This window comes from Triturus cristatus, chromosome 6 (assembly GCF_964204655.1).
Source record: "Triturus cristatus chromosome 6, aTriCri1.1, whole genome shotgun sequence".
Taxonomy (NCBI): domain Eukaryota; kingdom Metazoa; phylum Chordata; class Amphibia; order Caudata; family Salamandridae; genus Triturus; species Triturus cristatus.
Window position 1 is genome coordinate 1,074,586,925 of NC_140589.1, and position 18,263 is coordinate 1,074,605,187.

The 18,263-nt window shown below is 47.9% G+C and overlaps 1 protein-coding gene across 1 annotated transcript in view; it reads left to right on the top strand.

Moving 5' to 3' along the window:
- The window catches only part of VIT (vitrin), a 1,751,009-nt gene that overhangs the window by 1,094,789 nt on the left and 637,957 nt on the right, over positions 1–18,263 (top strand). Inside the window, exon 14 of the mRNA XM_085611942.1 lies at positions 858–920. Within this exon, the coding sequence (XP_085468068.1) occupies positions 858–920 (63 nt within the window). The remainder of the gene's footprint in view (positions 1–857; positions 921–18,263) is intronic.

Genomic DNA, 18,263 nt, shown 5'->3' on the forward strand with positions numbered 1-18,263 from the left:
GTCTGGAAGTATAGTAAAGCTTAGAAAAATGCAGACTGTTTCTTCGAGTTGGAAGAATGTCGACCATCAATCGGAAAGCAATGACCCTGAGTGGCCACTGAGTGGCTACCCATCCACGAGAGTAGGCATTCGTAACCACTTTCATTGGGGCACTGTAAGAGGCTAGCTTAATATATTATGCACACTTATTTACGTGAAGCACCTTGCACTAATTCAGACAAACCTTATGGTGATTTTAGTGGTCTTAGACAACTGTAGAAAACTTTCTAAGTGGTAGCTGTGGAGAGCAGCCTTCAGGTTTAGTCCAGAAGGAGTGTTAAACAGCTTGTTTTACCAGATATAATCATGTAGTGTAGGTTACATGAAAAAGAAGTACACAGTGTATTTATAATAATATGTCTTTTTATTATGCAACACTCACTAACATATTGGAGCCGCTAATTGCCCAGGCGCCTTACCGCAGCAGAGGGAAAGTCCTGTGGCGCTTGTGAAAAAAGCAGTAAGCAAGTGTTTCCAGCCACCTGGGATGAGGCAATGCTTCCTCAGGGGCTGGTCAGGAAGAATTTCTAGGACTGCTTTAGGTTCCCAGGCCAGCCCTGGCCCTTGCTCCATTGAGCCGCTGGTGGACGTTTTCTGTCGATGGAGCCAAGCGGAGCCTCTGTCGATGGAAAAGCTAAGGTTTATCCATCTCTAAAAGAGATGGGAAAACCAAGGGATTGGGGTACATAGTAACCTGTCCGCCAAACTCGAATTCCGGAACTCTATACTTTTCAAGACTTTCCCTTTTACAGTTGTTAAAGCTATATTATTATCTTGGTACTAAATCAAATAAGTGGTATTTCTTGCTTATCTTTCAGAATCTAAAACAATTGACACGGAAACACAACTGAAATTTGTCCAGGAGGTTTCTGCTACCAAAGGTAAGTTTATCTTCCATTTACTTTTATTCTACAGATTTTGAAGAAATCAGTAATAACTAAACATCTAGTTTATGAATATTTCTGCGCATTATATTACATGTATTCGTTGTATTATTGTTCTGAGCAGACTATCCTTAAGCAAGCTTTGTTTTCGAACAAGCATCCCTTTTGATGTTTTTGGATTCTGTGGCATTCAGCCACACTAGTGTAAATGTTGGAAGTTAGTACGCTGTGTTGGTTGCTGCTTGAATCCGGATCGGCACCAAAAGATGTATGGGAGATTCTAGTCATGTTGTCGTCATGCACAGCAAATTGTCACACATGCAGCTGGCAGTAGCATGCCTGGCTCCCCAGTGAATCGGCATTCTTTTTTTTCTCTGAGACTAGCATTTCATTGTTTGATGAGTCTTGAGTCTGCAAGAGATATACCACTTGGTTGAGAAAAGGTGCAAGGCCGGCAGAACTGCTACAGTGCCTTCTGTAGATAACTTTAAGATTCAAGACCTGCTAGCCGGTATTTTTCTTTGCCATAACCTCAACTCAGCATAATGAATAGTTACAGTAGAGGGCGGGCAGGCAGACAGGCCGCCACTGGGGTCTTGGAAACAGCAGATTCAAGCCTGAGTGATGGACTCCAAAGAATCAAATTTAGAATTTGTAGGGCTCCCAGAGGAGCTTTGAAAGTGTCCCTTTGGTAAAGGAGGGTCAGCAGGGTGGATATAAGAACTAGTTGAAAAGCTCTGTGAAACAGTGGCCTAAGTGTGGACCTTGGCCCTAAGTAAGTTTGAAGGCTAATAGCTTTAATGATCGGCGAGGGTCAGCAGGGTGGGTTTGGGGACAGAATGGGGGGCTCTGAGGAGTAGCAGATGTGGGGCTATGGGTATCTTAGGGCTCAAAGTGAGAATGTAAAGGGTGTCTGAAGCTGCATAAGGGATTGCTGTGGGTCAGAGGCCTGTTGAGGTGAAATGAGGGAAGGGTGAAGGGTCCTGAGGACTAACAGAAGGGGAATGAGTGTCTCAAGGACCAGGTGAGAGTCTGCAGAGTGTGTCTAAAGACCATCTGAGGAGTTTTTAGTGTCTTAAGTAGGCCTGGGCGTAGTTCGCGGAGTTTTGCTACGTGGAACTTCGCAAAGTTACAAAAAAACTCAGCGAAGTTCCGAGAGTGGCAGAGTGCAGTGCGAACTGCAGTTTGTGCTGGTATTTCTGCAGCTCTGGTAGAAATTCTACCCGAGCAGCAACTCGCGCTCGCGAACTTACCATTTGCGATCGCGAACTTACCATTCGCAAGCAAAGAAAAAACTCCGCTGCACATCGCGAAGCAGAGTTTTCTGCACTCCGCGAGCTCCGTGGAGTGAGGAGTGCAGAAAACTCCGCAAACTCCACGAATGGAGCGAAGTTCCCCGCCCAAGCCTAGTCTTAAGAGGGGCACTGAGGGTTTATTATAGGCAGGGGAGCAAGCGTCCGAAGAAGGGTTGGAAGTCCTTATGGCCAACAAAAGTGGAATCAGTGGATCCTTCAGCTCAAAGTGAGGATCTGAAGACTACCAGTGGGGCTTCGAATGTGCATGAGCACTGGATATGGGGTAGTACAGTGAGCCTGAGATCTGACAGAGATGTTTTGAGAACCAGTTGAGGAATTCTCAATCCAGAAGGGAGGCTGACGATCCCCTCTGGTTTAAAGTGAGTGTCTGAGGGCAGAAATAGGGGCTTGCTGATGTTTTCAGGTCTCAAGGACCAGTGCGTGGTCGACATTGTAGATCTGTAGACTGGTTCAGGTCGCTTGATGGTGTCTGAGGACAAGCATAGGTGGTCAGATTATCAAATTGGAGGAGGATCGAGTCAGGGAATTTGTATGATGGTGCAGGGATTCTCCAGGGGTTAGGAGAGTAGCTCTGCAGACTAGCACAGAGTAGTGACTGAGGGTTTTACAGGGCTAAAAGTTGGGGTCAGAGAGCAGACAGAGGTGCCCTGAGGTTGTCTGGAGTCTCAAAGGACCAGGTGTCTTCAGAGTGGGTCTGAAAGCTAACTGGAGTGTTGAGAGTGACTAGTAAGGGGCACTGGAGGTGAGTAGTCAGGAGGTCAGGTGTCTGAGGCTAGAGTGATGAATCCTGAGAAAAAAACAGAAGGGAAATCAGTGCTAGAAGTGTGGCTTTGAATTTGTCTAAGAGTTAGGAGAGGAACAGGAAAAAGGTTTTGAAGTCTGGCAGATGTGCTACAAGAGCCAATTAAGGAGCTCTGATCTCAAGCAGAGTGTACTGAGGGTCCCTTTTGCCACAAGGTTATTTCAGATGACTTTTAAGTTGTTTGAAGGAAATGCAAAGGTAATCAGAGTAGATGCGACGGCCGGCTGAAGTTCTCTGACGCCTGGATAAGAGGATGCAGGACAGCAGAGCATGGCGAAGGATCTTTTATAGCTCAAGGTCGGGGTTTGAAGGCTATCATAGAATGGGACTCACAGTGACCGTTAGCATGGGGCCCGAGTGCATTAGGGTCTTAAGTCGTGGTCTGAGTCACAGCTCAGGGGCTCTGAGGCTCTGCAAAGAGACTTAGAGGATCAGTGGAAATGATCTGAGTGGTGAGGGTCAGTAGAATGAGTCTTAAACCATCTGATAGGGCTTTCTGGGCAAATGTAGGGGCTGTAGTCCACTAGATGGGTCTTAAGGTCTCAGAGGCCCACTAAGAGACTGTGAAGGTCAAAAGAAGAGGGATTATTGACTCTGCACATTGTTATTGTTGGTCTGAATGTGTTAGACATCATGAAAGCTATAGTAGCTACTCTGAAAACTGAGACATTGTGTGAAATGTGGACGTGCAATATTACCCCACTTGAAATGACATAATGTATGTATTTAACAGCTGAAACAAATGCATATTGGACTAGTCATAGTGGACATATTCAAGATGGCAATGCCAGGAATAGAGGAAGAGGTTCTGCACCTATTGAACACCTCTCTTCATACAGGACAGATCCCTTTAGCTTTTAAAGAGGCTCGCCTGATCCCCTTACTGAAGAAACCTGGAGCAGACACAAAATGTCTGAAAAATTTCCGGCCCATCTCCCAGCTGCCTTTCCTTGCTAAGGTAATTGAGCAGCACGTGTTAGCTCTATTATCGGGCCATCTAGAGATTAACAACCTGCTGGAGACCAATCAGGCAGGGTTCCGTGCTAATCACAGCACGGAACTAGTTATGTTATCCATTCTAGATGAGCTAAGGATGCGAGCTGATGTAAAAACACCGAGCGCCCTGGTACTACTGGATCTCTCCGCGGCGTTTGACACCGTGTGTCATAAACAGCTTCTGTCGCGGTTGAGATCCTTTGGCGTCGTGGGTACAGCACATGCATGGCTCACATCATTTTTGCAGGGTAGGACACAACGAGTGCAGCTGGGGGATCTACTTTCCACCCCTGCTCCGATCACCTGCGGGGTCCCACAGGGCTCTGCCTTGTCCCCCCTACTTTTCAACACCTACCTGCAGCCACTAATTGCTCTCCTGAACAGGATGGACTGCCTAGTGTACAACTATGCCGATGACACCCAGATAATCATCCGGCTGGATGATGGTCCAGGAGCATCCACTAGGTTACAGGACATATTGAAAACTACAGTCAATTGGATGTCCGAGAACTCCTTGAAAGTTAATCCGGATAAGACGGAAGTATTGCCCATTTCCATCTCGGGTAACCCTTGGAGTGAGAAATTTTGGCCTAGGGAGCTGGGCGCACCACCAAAACCGGCAGCTGCAGTCAAAAGCTTAGGCCTATATGTGGATAATAAATTATCCATGGAAAAACAAGTTGCCACTGTAGTAGGCACCAGTATAGGCCTCTTAAGACAACTAAGGAAGATCTCTGCCCTACTCTCATTCCCTACTTTGAGACACGTGGTCTCAGCCACAATTCTGGCTAGGCTGGACTACGGGAACTCCCTTTATTTAGGTTTGCCACAGCGGCTGCTGGACAAACTACAGGGAGTTATGAACGATGCAGCTAGGCTGATATTTAAAAAACCCAGGACTGCCCATGCCTCTCCCCTGATGCAGGAGCTGCACTGGCTGCCAATTCGTCAGAGAATTGTCTTCAAAGGACTGTGTATCGCTCACAAGGCTCAGTATGGCAAAGCACCAAAATACCTGAAATCCCGACTATCCCCCTACACACCGGGTAGGACTTTGCGTTCGTCGGACGCCACTCTTCTGTCTCAGTCCCGCTTTAAATTGACCACGGTGGGGGGCCGTGCTTTTTCCAACACGCTCCCAGCTTTATGGAACAAATTGGATCCAGAGCTCAGGAAGGAAAGTAACTTACTTTCCTTCAGAAAAAAACTAAAAACGGTACTGTTCAAACAAGCATGGAGCAGATCTTAGGTGCACAGCTGGTTTCAAGTGATTGTAACATCTTTCACGTAAATCTGGTCAGACAGCGCTTAGAGACCCCTGTGGTTATAACGCGCTATATAAATTAAATAAATAAATAAGTAAATAAATAGTCATTGTACAAATGCAGCTGTCAAAGCATGTTAAAGTACACTGATATGCAGTGGAAATGGCAAATTACATAGACTACAGTCTTTCATCCTAAAGACCACTTGTAATAAATGTATTGTTTGATTACTTAAAATCATTACAAAAACAACACAAAACAAACCCCCCCCTAAATAAATACCACATTGAACTAAAACCTTAATATCCAGAGTAAAATCCACATCACTTATCAGTAGGATTCAAGTTAAAAACAATTACATTAATAGCTTTTGGATGGGACGACAGAGGAATAAGAACACAAAGGGGTGCTGGTGGTCTCATTAGACTCAAGTTAATTAAGCTCTCCCTCAAATTTACGTAAAAGTCTGCAGACTAGGTTCATATATTTAGTTCCACGGCAAGCTAGTATTGACGAGGTACCCTCTAGCCAGCAAATCTCCGCTTGCCTGCTAGAGCGAATGTTCAGCTCAATAAAAATTGGTTTCAAGAACTTTCTCCTTTGGTCTAAAGTGGCTGTACAAGCGCATGTTAGATGGATTAATGTTTCTTTTTTAAAGCCACATAGTCTGCAGGATTCCGTTTTGAATGGCTTTTTCCACTGGGGGTATAAATCCTTGGCCTCATGCACACCCATTCTGAATTTTAAAAAACTGTTTTTTAGTTGTGAGCTGAAATGGGCGGATAGATACGGTTGTGGCCTCAAGAATCTATATGTATTAATTACTGTCCACCCATGCCGCCGCTTGGAGAACTCTTGTTTGTCTGCCCATAGGGATTTCTTTTTGGCTGCGCTATTTACTATTTTGCCAAAGCTTCCTCGATCCAGTCTTTTGGCCCATGCTGTTTGTAGGGCCAACTCAGCCAGGGACTCTCTCAAAAAGCTTCCCCAGGAGTTGGATGTTACATGATCCCCCTGGAGCTTAATTTCTTCCCAACATAGGCTATTTAAAGAGTTCGTATCAGAAGAGCGGAGCATGTGGCACAGTTCAATAAAACAGCTCATTACTCGAAATTTCTGGTGCTGGAGGCCAAATTCCAATCTGACCTGCGAGGGCGAGACAGATTTAGGCAGGTCAAAAACTGTTTTATAGATCTTTGTCTGCAATGTGTTCAATATGTGCACTTCTTTGCCACGCCATGGAGCCAGGCCGTAGGACAATTTAGGTAGTATTTGGGCGGCCATTACTTTGAGTAAATGAGAGAAATTTGGACTGTCCATCTTTTTGCGAAGTAATTTATATGCAAAAATTAAAGAATGTGCCTTTGCTGTTTGAGCCAGTTTGTGATCTTTGTGGGTTGCACCCTGCCCAATTATTACACCCATGTATTTATATGAGCTGACTTCTTCGACAGTTGCCCCCTTAGCCGACCATTTGAACTTGAGTTTCTTACGATCAAATAGGCGAACTATTTTTGTTTTTTCTTTACTTAACTCCAGTTGTTCCTTATCCAGGTAGGTTACAGGGTTGTTTATTGATCTCTGAAGGCCAATGGGAGTTTGGCTCAACAGAACTATATCGTCCGCATATTGTAATATGGCGATTGGCTCGTTGACCAGTTTCGGGGGGTGAGACTCTGGTTTTTCAATGTGCGGAGCTAAGTCAGATAAAAACAGATTGAATAGGCTGGGGGCTAAAACGCAGCCTTGTTTTAAGCCGCTTTGCGTCTGGATGCTTGCAGTTGTACTTGACCCATTGCCTAACTTGACTCTTGCCCAGGTGTCCGTGTATAAGGCAATTATGGCGTTGAGCATTGTAGATGGCATGCCCCAGTCACTACGTTTTTTCCATAGCTGGCTCCTGCTTACCCTATCGAATGCAGATTTAATGTCTACAAAGCAGGCGAACAATCGGGAATCCTTTTTTGGGCTTTTTCTATTAAGAGAGCAAGGGTTACAAGGTTGGTTATAGTGCCCATGCCTTGCCTAAATCCTGTCTGAAACTTGGGGATTATGTTTTTTTCCTCCATCCAACCTTTCAGCTGAGTTAGCAGGCACGAGGCGTACAATTTTGCTTCCACATCTATCAGTGAAATTAGTCTGTAATTTCTGGGGTTACTATGATCTCACTTTTTAAAAATGGGGTGGATGATGTTCCCCCTCCAAGAAGCCGGGATGTTAGACTGATTATAAATCCCATTGAAGAGTGGAGCAAGATAGGAGGACCAAAACTCTGGATCGTTCTTGAAAAAGGCGTTGGGAATTCCGTTGGGGCCAGCCGCTCCCTCGGTTTTAAGTTTCTGTATTATCCCTCTTAATTCTTTCCCGGTTGTCAAGATGTTTGTCCCATTAGTGGAAGGAACTGTTTGTAATATGCTTTCTTCCATCTTTGCTGGAATAAAAGGGACTTGAGTTACTTTTGCATCTTTGGCTTCTCCAGGAGACCTTCCGTTGGAACCAGTTCCTGCCTTATTATATAGTGAAAGTACATGTTTGGTCCAAATGTGTGCTCCAATTCCTGCTTCTTGCAGCAGTTTTGGGCCGGTTGACAGCTTGTTAATTATACCCCAAAAGTCGCTGCTGTTAGGCTTTTTGCTGGCGGCTAATAGTTTAAGCCAAATGGATCCTCTGTGCACTGTTTTTATCTTCCACAGGTTCGTCCTGAATGTTCGCCTCAATGCGTACAACTTTGTTTGGTGTGTTTTGTGTCCCATTTTTTTTGCTTGTAATAGCAGTTTCTGTTCTCTTACAATTGCTCTTTTTTGAATTCTAAGGCCGTGATTAAACCAGGTGTCTTTTCTGTTCACCACACTGGGGGTACGTCCCGAGGAGGCTGAGAATTTGTGAACTAAAAGATGAGCCAGACACTCCCAGGATTTAACGCGATCCAACTTGGCTTTGCTGCCCTGGTTAGCCACAAAAACCTTGGCTGTCTCTTGAATGGCCTGGGGTATCACTCCCCGCCATTTTAGTTTTTGAAGATTATATTTTTCTGGGTGATGCACTATAGAATTTATTTTTGGTGCATGATTGACTTTTTTAAACATGTTTAAAACAAGAGGCAGATGGTCGCTTTCAGCTCTTGGGATGATGTTGAGGTTGTTAATTTGTGGGAGCAGATTGTTACTGATAATTATGAAATCTATCGTAGAAGAGATTTTGCCGCTTAGAAATGTTGCAGCTGCTGGGATGTCCCCCAAAGCTTTTCCGTTCAAAATTGTTAAATCAAGTGATTCTAGGTTATTTACAAATGCTCTCTGGTTGACTTTTCTTTTACTACCCCACTGATTGACTAAAAGGTTACTGTTAAAGTCTCCTGAGATCAATAATTGACAGTTCTCGATGCTTCTTTGCAGAGAAATTATTAATTTGATTAAAATTGTGTATTTTCCCTTCTGTTTTTTGGATGTAAACGTTGATTAATAGAAGATGCCAGTTTGTTTCATTAGACCTCAGGTTACTACTTAATTTGGTCATTTGGATCCAATTGACCCCAGTGTCTAATTTTTCCATTACCCAGTTCCATTTGTGTGAGATGAATGTTGATAGGCCCCCTCTCGGGTTTCCGAGGTGTGAATATCTTTCAGCCATACAATGGTGATCTGAATAACCTGGAATTGAGCTTGTAGCCAAACTCCAGGTTTCCTGAAGCAGAATGATGTCATGTTGGATCAGAAATGAGATTGATTCTTGGTCCTGCCCCGTATCGTTAAATCCATGGATATTCCATGAACAAAGCGAAATGTTAACTGTACCAGCAACTTCCGTTTTGTTGATCATCCTCCACTCTGGTTTATTGATTGAGGTTGATTGGTTAGGGATGCTTATTGTTTAATATTCTGGGCACCCAGGACCAATCCCTGCGTTCCTGTGGGCACTCCTCGATTAAAGCGGGGCTTTCTCTGGTATCAATTCTGTTATTTCTGGGGGGCACTGTTGGTGAATTTGCACGTGCTCAGCTTACACATGTTGGGTGGCCTTTAACGTAATTCCCCATGCTCCGAACATTCCACTAGTTGATTCTATTTTTTTCACCAGATCCTTTGAAGACCAGGTTGTGAGGGTCTCTTCTATTCCTGACCCAATTATTTTTTTTAACTCAACCGTGATTAGATCACTGGAGCGGATGCCTTTTAATTCTGGGATTTCGTTAAGCAGCCTCAAGAGGCTTCCTCTGTTTAGTGCATCTTGTATTCCCTTTGACGAATATTCAGGTATGAATGATAATTTCAATTCAGACTCGTCCGGTTGAATGTGTTCGGTCTGCGCACAAGGGTCTTTTTCTTTTCTACCACCTTCCGATGTTAAGATAACTGGGGTGTTATTTTCATGTTGCGGTGCGTGGGCGGGGGGGCCCAAGGATGATGCCCTTATGCTCAAATTCGATGTTCCGGGGCTTTTTTGCGATGTATTCCTTTTTTGTGGCTCTCGTTGGTCCTGATTGAGAAGGTTACATTGGCGGGACTTACCCCTTATCGTTACTGCAATTAGTTTTAGATCCTTTTCAAGCTTATGTGATATTAACTGGTCTGGCGTTTTTGCTTGAAAAGAGTTGTCGGTTTCCAGTACTAACTCTTTCTTACTTTCGTCCTGTTGTGAATCGCGTAGTTGGGTACTCCAGCCTTTGCCTCTCCTCGGGCTATTACTTCCCGAGGAGTATGGGGGCTTCTCCTGACCTGGTCCTTTAATACCTCCTATTTGTACTCCTTGAGCTTCAGCCAACGAAGATACTCTGTAAGCAGTTTTTTCCTGATGGTTGAGGTTACTGGCCCCTTGAGTGAATTGAGGAAAAAGTTGAGGTGGGGGGATTGACTAAGGACCTGTTGCTTTTGATTGGGAAGCTGAAGATCTTCGGGATAATCACTTGCCGAGCAGACCGCCCGGTGCGGGGAAAGAGGGATCTTTTTCTTTTCCCTTGGGGATTTTGCTATAAAAAGCGGGAAAAGTTTTTCCGTTGCTGCGTTAGATGGTTTGTTAAATTTGGGCCGAGCCTTTCTTGCTCGTTTTCTTTCCCTTTTTGTGGGTTTAGCGACCTCCAGTACTTGTTGGACTCGACTCTCCTGGGCATGTGTTAAAATTGGTTGGGACTCGGACTCTGATTTTGCTGTTACGTTATTTGGGTCACCTAATTCTTCAATTGTTTTTTTAGATTGATTTGCACATGTCTCTTGCACAGCGTTATTTTGGGGGGAGTTTATATGGAGATTGTTGGAGTAGGATAGTTTTACTGCCCCTAGGATATCTTGTAACATTTCCGGAAGGGTTGCCAGTTTCTCAATGATTGGGCTGCAACAGCAGATAGGCTTGTTTTTGTTTATAAGCATTTGTTGCTCCGGGTGTTCCCTTCCTGAAAGAAGAGTGGTCATTAGATCTATTTTGCTGTTTATGCCTGATATATGGGTGGCGATAAGGTTTACGAGATCTATTTGAACGTCCATTTTATCCGACTGAAAATTTAGGACCCTTATGGCTTGTTCAAGGGTCTGGATCAAGGTTTGTGCCCATTGTTAGTGTAGATGTTCTTCAGGATGCTGCGCCGGGGCCTCTAGCCCGAGATGAAAACTACTTTCGGACGAAATTGTTATGGGTAAGGAAAAATTTGGATCTTTTAGTTGTTGTTTAATCGATGATGAGCAATGACTGATCTCCACTATATCAGATGCCTGAGAGTGTATTGTGCCTGAAGGGCTTAGCGGTGTAGATGAAGTCAGCTTAGTTCTCCATTGTGTTCTTTTTTCTTTACTAAAGCCTGGGCTAGAGCAAACATTGACCTGATGGTTGGATTCTAATAGTTCCAAGAATTCCGTCAATTTTGAGTCGTTTGGGTCGGAAGAAAATTTGTTGCTCGCTGGGCCCAGGAGCACAAAATTTCCTGCGGGATCAATTGGGTTTATTTTTTACTTTGAGGACCGTATTGTTTTAAGTTGGACTGGTTCTTTGGGACTGCGACATTGTTTGCAGTGGAAACTCCATTCAGAGCCGTTTTAGAAAGAGAGCAACTAAGGTTAGGGTTTACACGCTCAAACAGTGGGCTCTGGGGAAACCATTGAATCTGCGACTATGATTGTCTTTGTAACCCTCTCAGTAAGGTTGTTAGTAGATGTTTCGTGTTTAGTTGTTAAAGCTGAAGGAGAAGGTATAGTGGCAACCTGATGTACCTGAACTGATGTTGTCGCTGGTTTCCAAGAATCTAAGTTGCCCATCTTTGCGCCCGCCAGTGATTCCTTTGATAGTGCGGTGATGGCGGTTTCACTGGTCCACGGGGCAATGGTTTCTAGTTTGTTCGGCTGAATTGGGCTTGGTAACTGAGACAATTCTTTTGAGGGAGCGTAAATTGCCGCCATCGGGTCTTTTAAAAAGAAAAATTTCCGAATCCCTGTTTGGTTAATCCGGATTGATGATTGTGATGTTGTTGGAGAAGCCACCGAGATCAACCTCTCACTTTGACCTACTCCGTTTTCTAATTCTTTGTGTAATAAGTCCTCCTCTATTTCAGAGTTGTTTTTCAAAACTTTAGCCTTTTGTTTTATTTTTTTTCCTTGTTTTTTGCCGAACACCACTTGTTGGACTGTCCCAGATCTTATTTGGGCAACCTTGCCTTTGGCCCAGAAAGGGCTCTATGGCAAGAAACACTCACTAGTGGATACTGGCCGCTGGCCGCAAACGCAGGGAGAAGGGTACTGTTAAGCTCGCACGGTTGCTGGCAGGCTGTTGAACCAATGCGCAGGTGAAAAGAAGTCACAAGCAGAAAGTTTATGGGGGGGGAGTGGCAAGCTGGGAGCAGGTGCAGGAAACAGAGGGAGAAAGTGGGCCCTGAAGCCTGAAACCTGCCCCCTCCGTGCCCCCCGTTGCTCACCTCAGTTCGGGATGTGGAGTGGGGTGGAAGGCAGGGGGCTGAGATGAATATTGGCACTAGAACTCCCACTGGGTCTCTCGCCGCGCTCACTGCTGCCGCTACTGAGAGCACCAGGGGCTCCGGGTTCCGTGTCTCCCGCCGCCGCTGTGGCCGTAAAACGATAGTTTTGGGAACTGCGGCGATTTATTATCTTTATCCTAGGCACGCCGACCAAAAACGCCGACACAACAAGACACGGCCCCCGTGTTCCGTCTCCCGAAGCTATTTGCCGCTATTTGCCTCTGCTGCCGCGCCGGTGCTCCAGGGTCTGCCGGGTCCGTTGCGGCTGAGCAATGCAAGGGGCGTACGAGGAGCGGGGAGCAGGGGAGCAGGGGAGCAGGGGGGCAGAGACTAGACGACTGCCACACAAACCCGCTCAACCCAGCTCAACCCAGCTCAACCCAGCTCAACTTGTCTCTTCACCTCACTTGCCTCTCGCCTCTTTGCCGGTTCAAACCCGGTTCAAGCCCGTCGATGGTTTCTGCGGCTCTGTTCGCTCTGCTCGCTCCGGCGGCTCAGCTCAGCTCAGGAGAACGATGAATCAGCTGCCTCCATTTGCCTCCACCGGACGCCGGAATCAGAGAGTTGTTTTTCTCCTTGAGGGGGAGTTTCGGTCCTCCGCTCCCTGCCGCGGCCACTGCAGCTGCAGCCGGGACGCAACTACCAGCCCCTCCGCTGAACCAGCCACCTTAGGGCAACCACAGAGGGTCCGGGATGGGGGTCCGGCGGCTGGAGGCTTAGATGAGCGAGCCGGACCAAGCTCAGCACGGACCTCAGGCAAACGGTAGTGGCGGCGGCAATAACGAACCACTTGTTCCCACGGGTATTGTTAAAAATAAAAAGGACTCATTTTACAGCCAGTTCACTTTCATGTATGGTAGTGCATACATGAGGGAACTGTAAAAGTGGCGACACTGTCCTTGCGTCTCCTCGTTCTGTAGAATGGACTCTTTTGTACCTGAAAATGTCCCAAATGAGAGATCTCCATTATGACATGAACAATTAGTTTTTGGGCTATGCGTCCAAGGGCGTGGATGGTGTTAAGAGTGAAACTGACCTTAGTGGGCTTGGGAACCATATTGGTGAGTGCCTGTCTTGTTGTGGCCTTGGTGAGTGCCTGTCTTCTTGTGGCCACATGCAGGTTGTTTTGCATAAACAAGTTTCCAGGGCCATTGGATCGGATAGTGGGGGATGACCTTTGCATTAACATGTTGTTTCTTGGATGGTTAAGAAGACTCATCATTCAAAGACTAGTGTCTTCTTAACCATCCAAGAAACAATGGGGCATATTCTCAAGAACGTGAAATAACCATTGCAAAAGTAACTTAACGCAACCTACAACATCGCAGTCTATCGCAGGACATTTACGCCGTGTTAACTAAGTATTCACAACACAGTGGTACCATAATAATGATAATAATAACCTTGAATTTGTAAAGCACACAGCTACCTCCGAAGTGGTTTCCCGGTGCTGTTGCCCAGAGTCACATGGTGCTGGGCTGACCTGCCGTCAGCACCAAGGATCGAAACGTGAACCCCCTGGTCCGGCGTCTGGCACCCTGGCAGCTGCGCCACACCTCTTACCATGTGATAGTCACCAGACAACACGTCAAATGGCCGCCTTAAAATCAACTCCACGCCGCAAAAATGCGAAACACAAACGCAAAACAAGTTGCAATGAGGCCAATCGCAATGCAAAAATCAGTGAAAACCAGCCACAAGCCTGAAATCCACACACGTCAGGCGGGAACAATCACCATAAAAGGTGAAAAAAAACCAGACAAACAAATGCCAAACTACAGCGCAGAATCATGGGTGTTGCCGGAGCATGTACGGAGGAGAACCAGAACCCCACAAGCCCCCGGAGGACCTGCCTGGGACCTCGGGGTCAGGGAAGGCCAAGGAGAAGAAGAGTAGGAAGAAGCGCTTCAGTCCGCAGGAGACCAGGATCCTGATAACGGCGGTGGTCGAACACCCTCAACAACTGTTCGCCACCTCGACTGTGTAATTGGCGACAAAAAATAGACTATGGCAGACCATCGTGGACAAGGTGAATGCAGTCGGAGTGCTGAAGAGGACAATGGACGAGGTCAAGAGGCGCTGGAATGACGTCAGGCGCAAAACCAAGCTGAAACTCGGCAACAACCGGAAGGCAGCAATGCAGACTGGAGGTGGCAGTCCCGTGCCACAGGAGGAGCTGGACGACATGGAGGAAATGGTGGCCACAGTCATCAGTGGGGAGACGGTGGCAGGAGTTGGGGGACCGTACACTGCTCAACAGGACCGGACACAACAGCAAGAGGGTGAGTAATGACCAGGGACGGGGGGAGATGGGCACAATGGCACACATGAACAAATAAGTAGAGCACAGCTGTGGACAAATCACACCCCAACACCCACCAAGAGAACTATGTACCCAAGTATGCAACATTTAAGCACTGTATGAGCACAGAAAGCACACCACATGTAAGGGATAAGGGGCAGCAAAATCAGTGCTTTAGGGGCGACTCACCCAAAATGCAGCACACACACAGCACATCAACATGGACAACGAAGTAGCACAAACCGCAACACGTTCACCACAGAACAGAGGATACAACTGGTGCCGACTGGGTGTAGACACTGGCCAATCACAAGTGGCATTGCAAGGAAATGTGAGTTGATAATGTACAAGTGCAAACACACAGCCGTGATGTTGAAATGTCCACAGTCCCCCAGCAAATGGGCAGCCCCTCCAAAACAGCCACAATGTACACAGTCATGCAGTCTGTATGTAAACATGTACAATGCGACAACACATTGTTAAACTGCATCCCCCCTTCACATTGCAGAGGGACAATCAACACCTCCTGCAGAGCTGTCCCAACCTCTCTTCTTTGATGATGAAGAGGACCATGACACCTTGACTCTGACGCCCTCCGCGAGTTTATTGACAGTCTCTGCAGGACACCTCCAGGAGCAGGGCAACCCAGCTGCAACGAGGAGAATCCACCCCTGTACAGACCACACTCCAGGCAGCACCCATCATCATGGCTCCCTCCCAGGACCCCCACGAAGAGCACATGGCCTTCCAACGCCGTGTGGTGGAATGGCAGGAGCAGCTGGCTGAACAGGTGCGGGTGGGCATTGACCGCATGGCAGACAAACTAGATGCCATAAGTGGGTGTCGAAGTCCCATCAGGGACCACTCACAGTCCCTAACGGACACCGACAGTCCGCCCCATGCTCTCCAATGAACCATGGCTGACATCGCTAGAGTCCAGCGAGCTCGCCCAGAAGTTGGGACTCATGTGGAGGCTCATGTAGAACATTGAGCGGGCCAGTGCAGAAGGAGCGACTGCCACGGCTGTACACCAGAGAGAGGTAGCTGGGTTCCACAATCACCTCAAAACCATCCTCATGGCATTGCTGCCACAAGGCCTGGCGCTGATGCATGCTGTTGCTACCACTACTCCACATCTCCGCCCCCTGAAGAGTCAGTGCCACACAGTGCAGCAGACATTCCACCTCCGGCCCTGAGGTGTCACTGCCACACAGTGCTGGAGAAAGGCCAGCACCACCCACACGTGAGGCACATGAAACAGCAGAGGGCGAAGATGCGGATGAATCTGCCCTCATGGTCAGAAGGAAGCAGTAGCATCCATCTCCGAATCATGGCTGGTTTGAGCTTGGTTCTGCCCTCTTCATCATCACCTTCCACTGTCCCCCAATACACTCTGCGACACTCACCTTGGACCTCGACATGGACTGCCATAACCTGTTTGATCGTCAATGACACTGCTATCAGACAGCGGACTGAACTCTTCCAGTTCCTTCAGACTGGTCATTCCCTGAATGACTCTGGCTGGCCCTACTTTGGCCAACATTTAAAAGTGGGGCTTGCATGGCTCTGTACTGCTCCAAATGCAACACTTCACTGAATGTGCATTAAAGATTCCGAATCACACAGATGTGTCGTCTCTATGGTCTTTCAAGTGTGGTAGCATGGATGAATGTGGGGTCAGTGAATTCCTCTTACGTTAATGTGGCTCATGTCATTGGACTTGGGTCACAGGGTGACACATTGTCGATTGTTGTCCTGGTGGCGCCGACACAGCAACAGTGACACACACATATGTTACTTCCTTGTCCAGCCCCGTACGGAACCACACACAGACCACCGGGGTCATTGATAAAACCCTTACGCTGGAGTGGCATACGCCAGGCCAGCCCAATACGCTTACGCTCCAGAGGGGGACAACAACGCCACATGTGCCAGGACTCCCTTGTAGTGATCTGCTGCTCACAGGTCTAGTTGTTAGCATGCCACGGCCACTCCCTCAAGGCTGGTTTATACCCACACCACTCCCATCCAGCACACGCGTCACGGCACATGTGACCCTGCCAATTAAAAGGGCCGGGCGCACGTTCCCGATGCCATTTCCAACCTCTCTCAGGGTGTATCCGTGTGGTGTGCATGTAGGCATGGGGGCCCAGGGGCCTGCGACATCACATTCCGCAGACCTGTAGGGGACATGATGGCGTCCGCACCACAATACCCAATCATAGAGGGTCCATGACTGTGGGGGCACAGACTTGGTGGCACAGGATACACTGCGGCCGGCACAGGCACACCACCACGGGACGGTGACTTTCGGTGCACTGCGGTAGGGGCACCTTAAGTACTGAGCGGGTTTGCAGCCTGCGATGATGCCCCGTCCCCGCGGACCGGATGGCTCAGGTTTTGTGTGCCCTGCTGGACCACAGTGTCTGCCTGAGCCAGTGGCCAGCGCGGGACTACCGCCACGTGGCGTCGCCTCTTGGATCACAGAGTTAGTGGCAACTATGAGGCTGAGCGGGTGTGCAGCCTACGATGAGGCCGGGTGCATTGGTATGTCCTCTGCCATGGAGTATTCAAAACCCAGCACCAAATGTGAGACCTGGTGGCCTGCGGAGCATGGCTGCATGATGTGGAGGGTGCCATGCCTGCGGGCCCCAGGCTTGTGGCTTGCAGCGGCACATGGTGGGCCCTCTTTTCTACACGCCGGTGGCGGAAGGTGAGCAGTGAGGCCTGGGTGCGCAGTGGCGGGCATGCACCACTGGGTGGTGGGAGGGGTTTGGGCTGCATATGCCTGGGTGCACAGGGGCGGGCATGCACCGCTGGGTAGCGGGAGGGACTGGGGTGCAGCTGCCTCGGTGCGCAGAGGTGGTCAGGTAATGACGTCTTGTGCAATTGTATGTACTTTGCCATTCAGGTATCTGAAATCTGTTTCAGATGGCGGGTCTGTCTCAGATGTGGGACCTGGTGAACTGCACTACATACCGGCAACGTGGTTGGAGACACACCGGTGGCAGCAGATGGGCAATGTGGTCTGGGTTCGCAGTGTCGGCACTTTCTCTCCCTGTCCCCCTATCTGTTCGTATATCCCTCTCTGTCCGTCTATCTCTCTCCCCCTCTCTGTCCATCTTTTTCTCGCTCCCCTCTCTGTCCGTCTTTCTCTCGCTCCCCCTCTCTGTCCGTCTTTCTCTCGCTCCCCCTCTCTGTCCGTCTTTCTCTCGCTCCCTCTCCTTCGCTCTCTCTCTCCTTTGCTCTCTCTCGCTGTCCTTTGATGTGCGCAGGACACACCTTCTCATCATGATTTTTGTCTTGGAGGCTGTGACCTACGGATTGTCCCGGGGGAGCCGACATGTGTCTTCATTCCTGTTCTGTGTTTATTTTAATAAATTTTCATTTGTTGCTTCAAAGGTGAATGTGTGATGCTCATTTTTGTGACGACACATGCATGTCACCAGATGTGATTGTGCGACATCATGCGGGTTATTTGGCATATGATTCCGTGTGGTTGATGTAACATATCTTTGTCCTGGGGTGGGTTGGGGGGTGCCCGGAGTGGGGCCTGGGGGGGGAGGTGGGGTCCTGGGGGTGATGGCGGTGGGTGTTGCCCTCTTGGGGCTCTGGGATGCATGTTCCGTGGCTCCATTGCATCTGTTGTTCTTCAGGTGTTGCTCTGGGCTGGGCTCTCTTTTGTGGTGCAGGTTGTAGTCCGA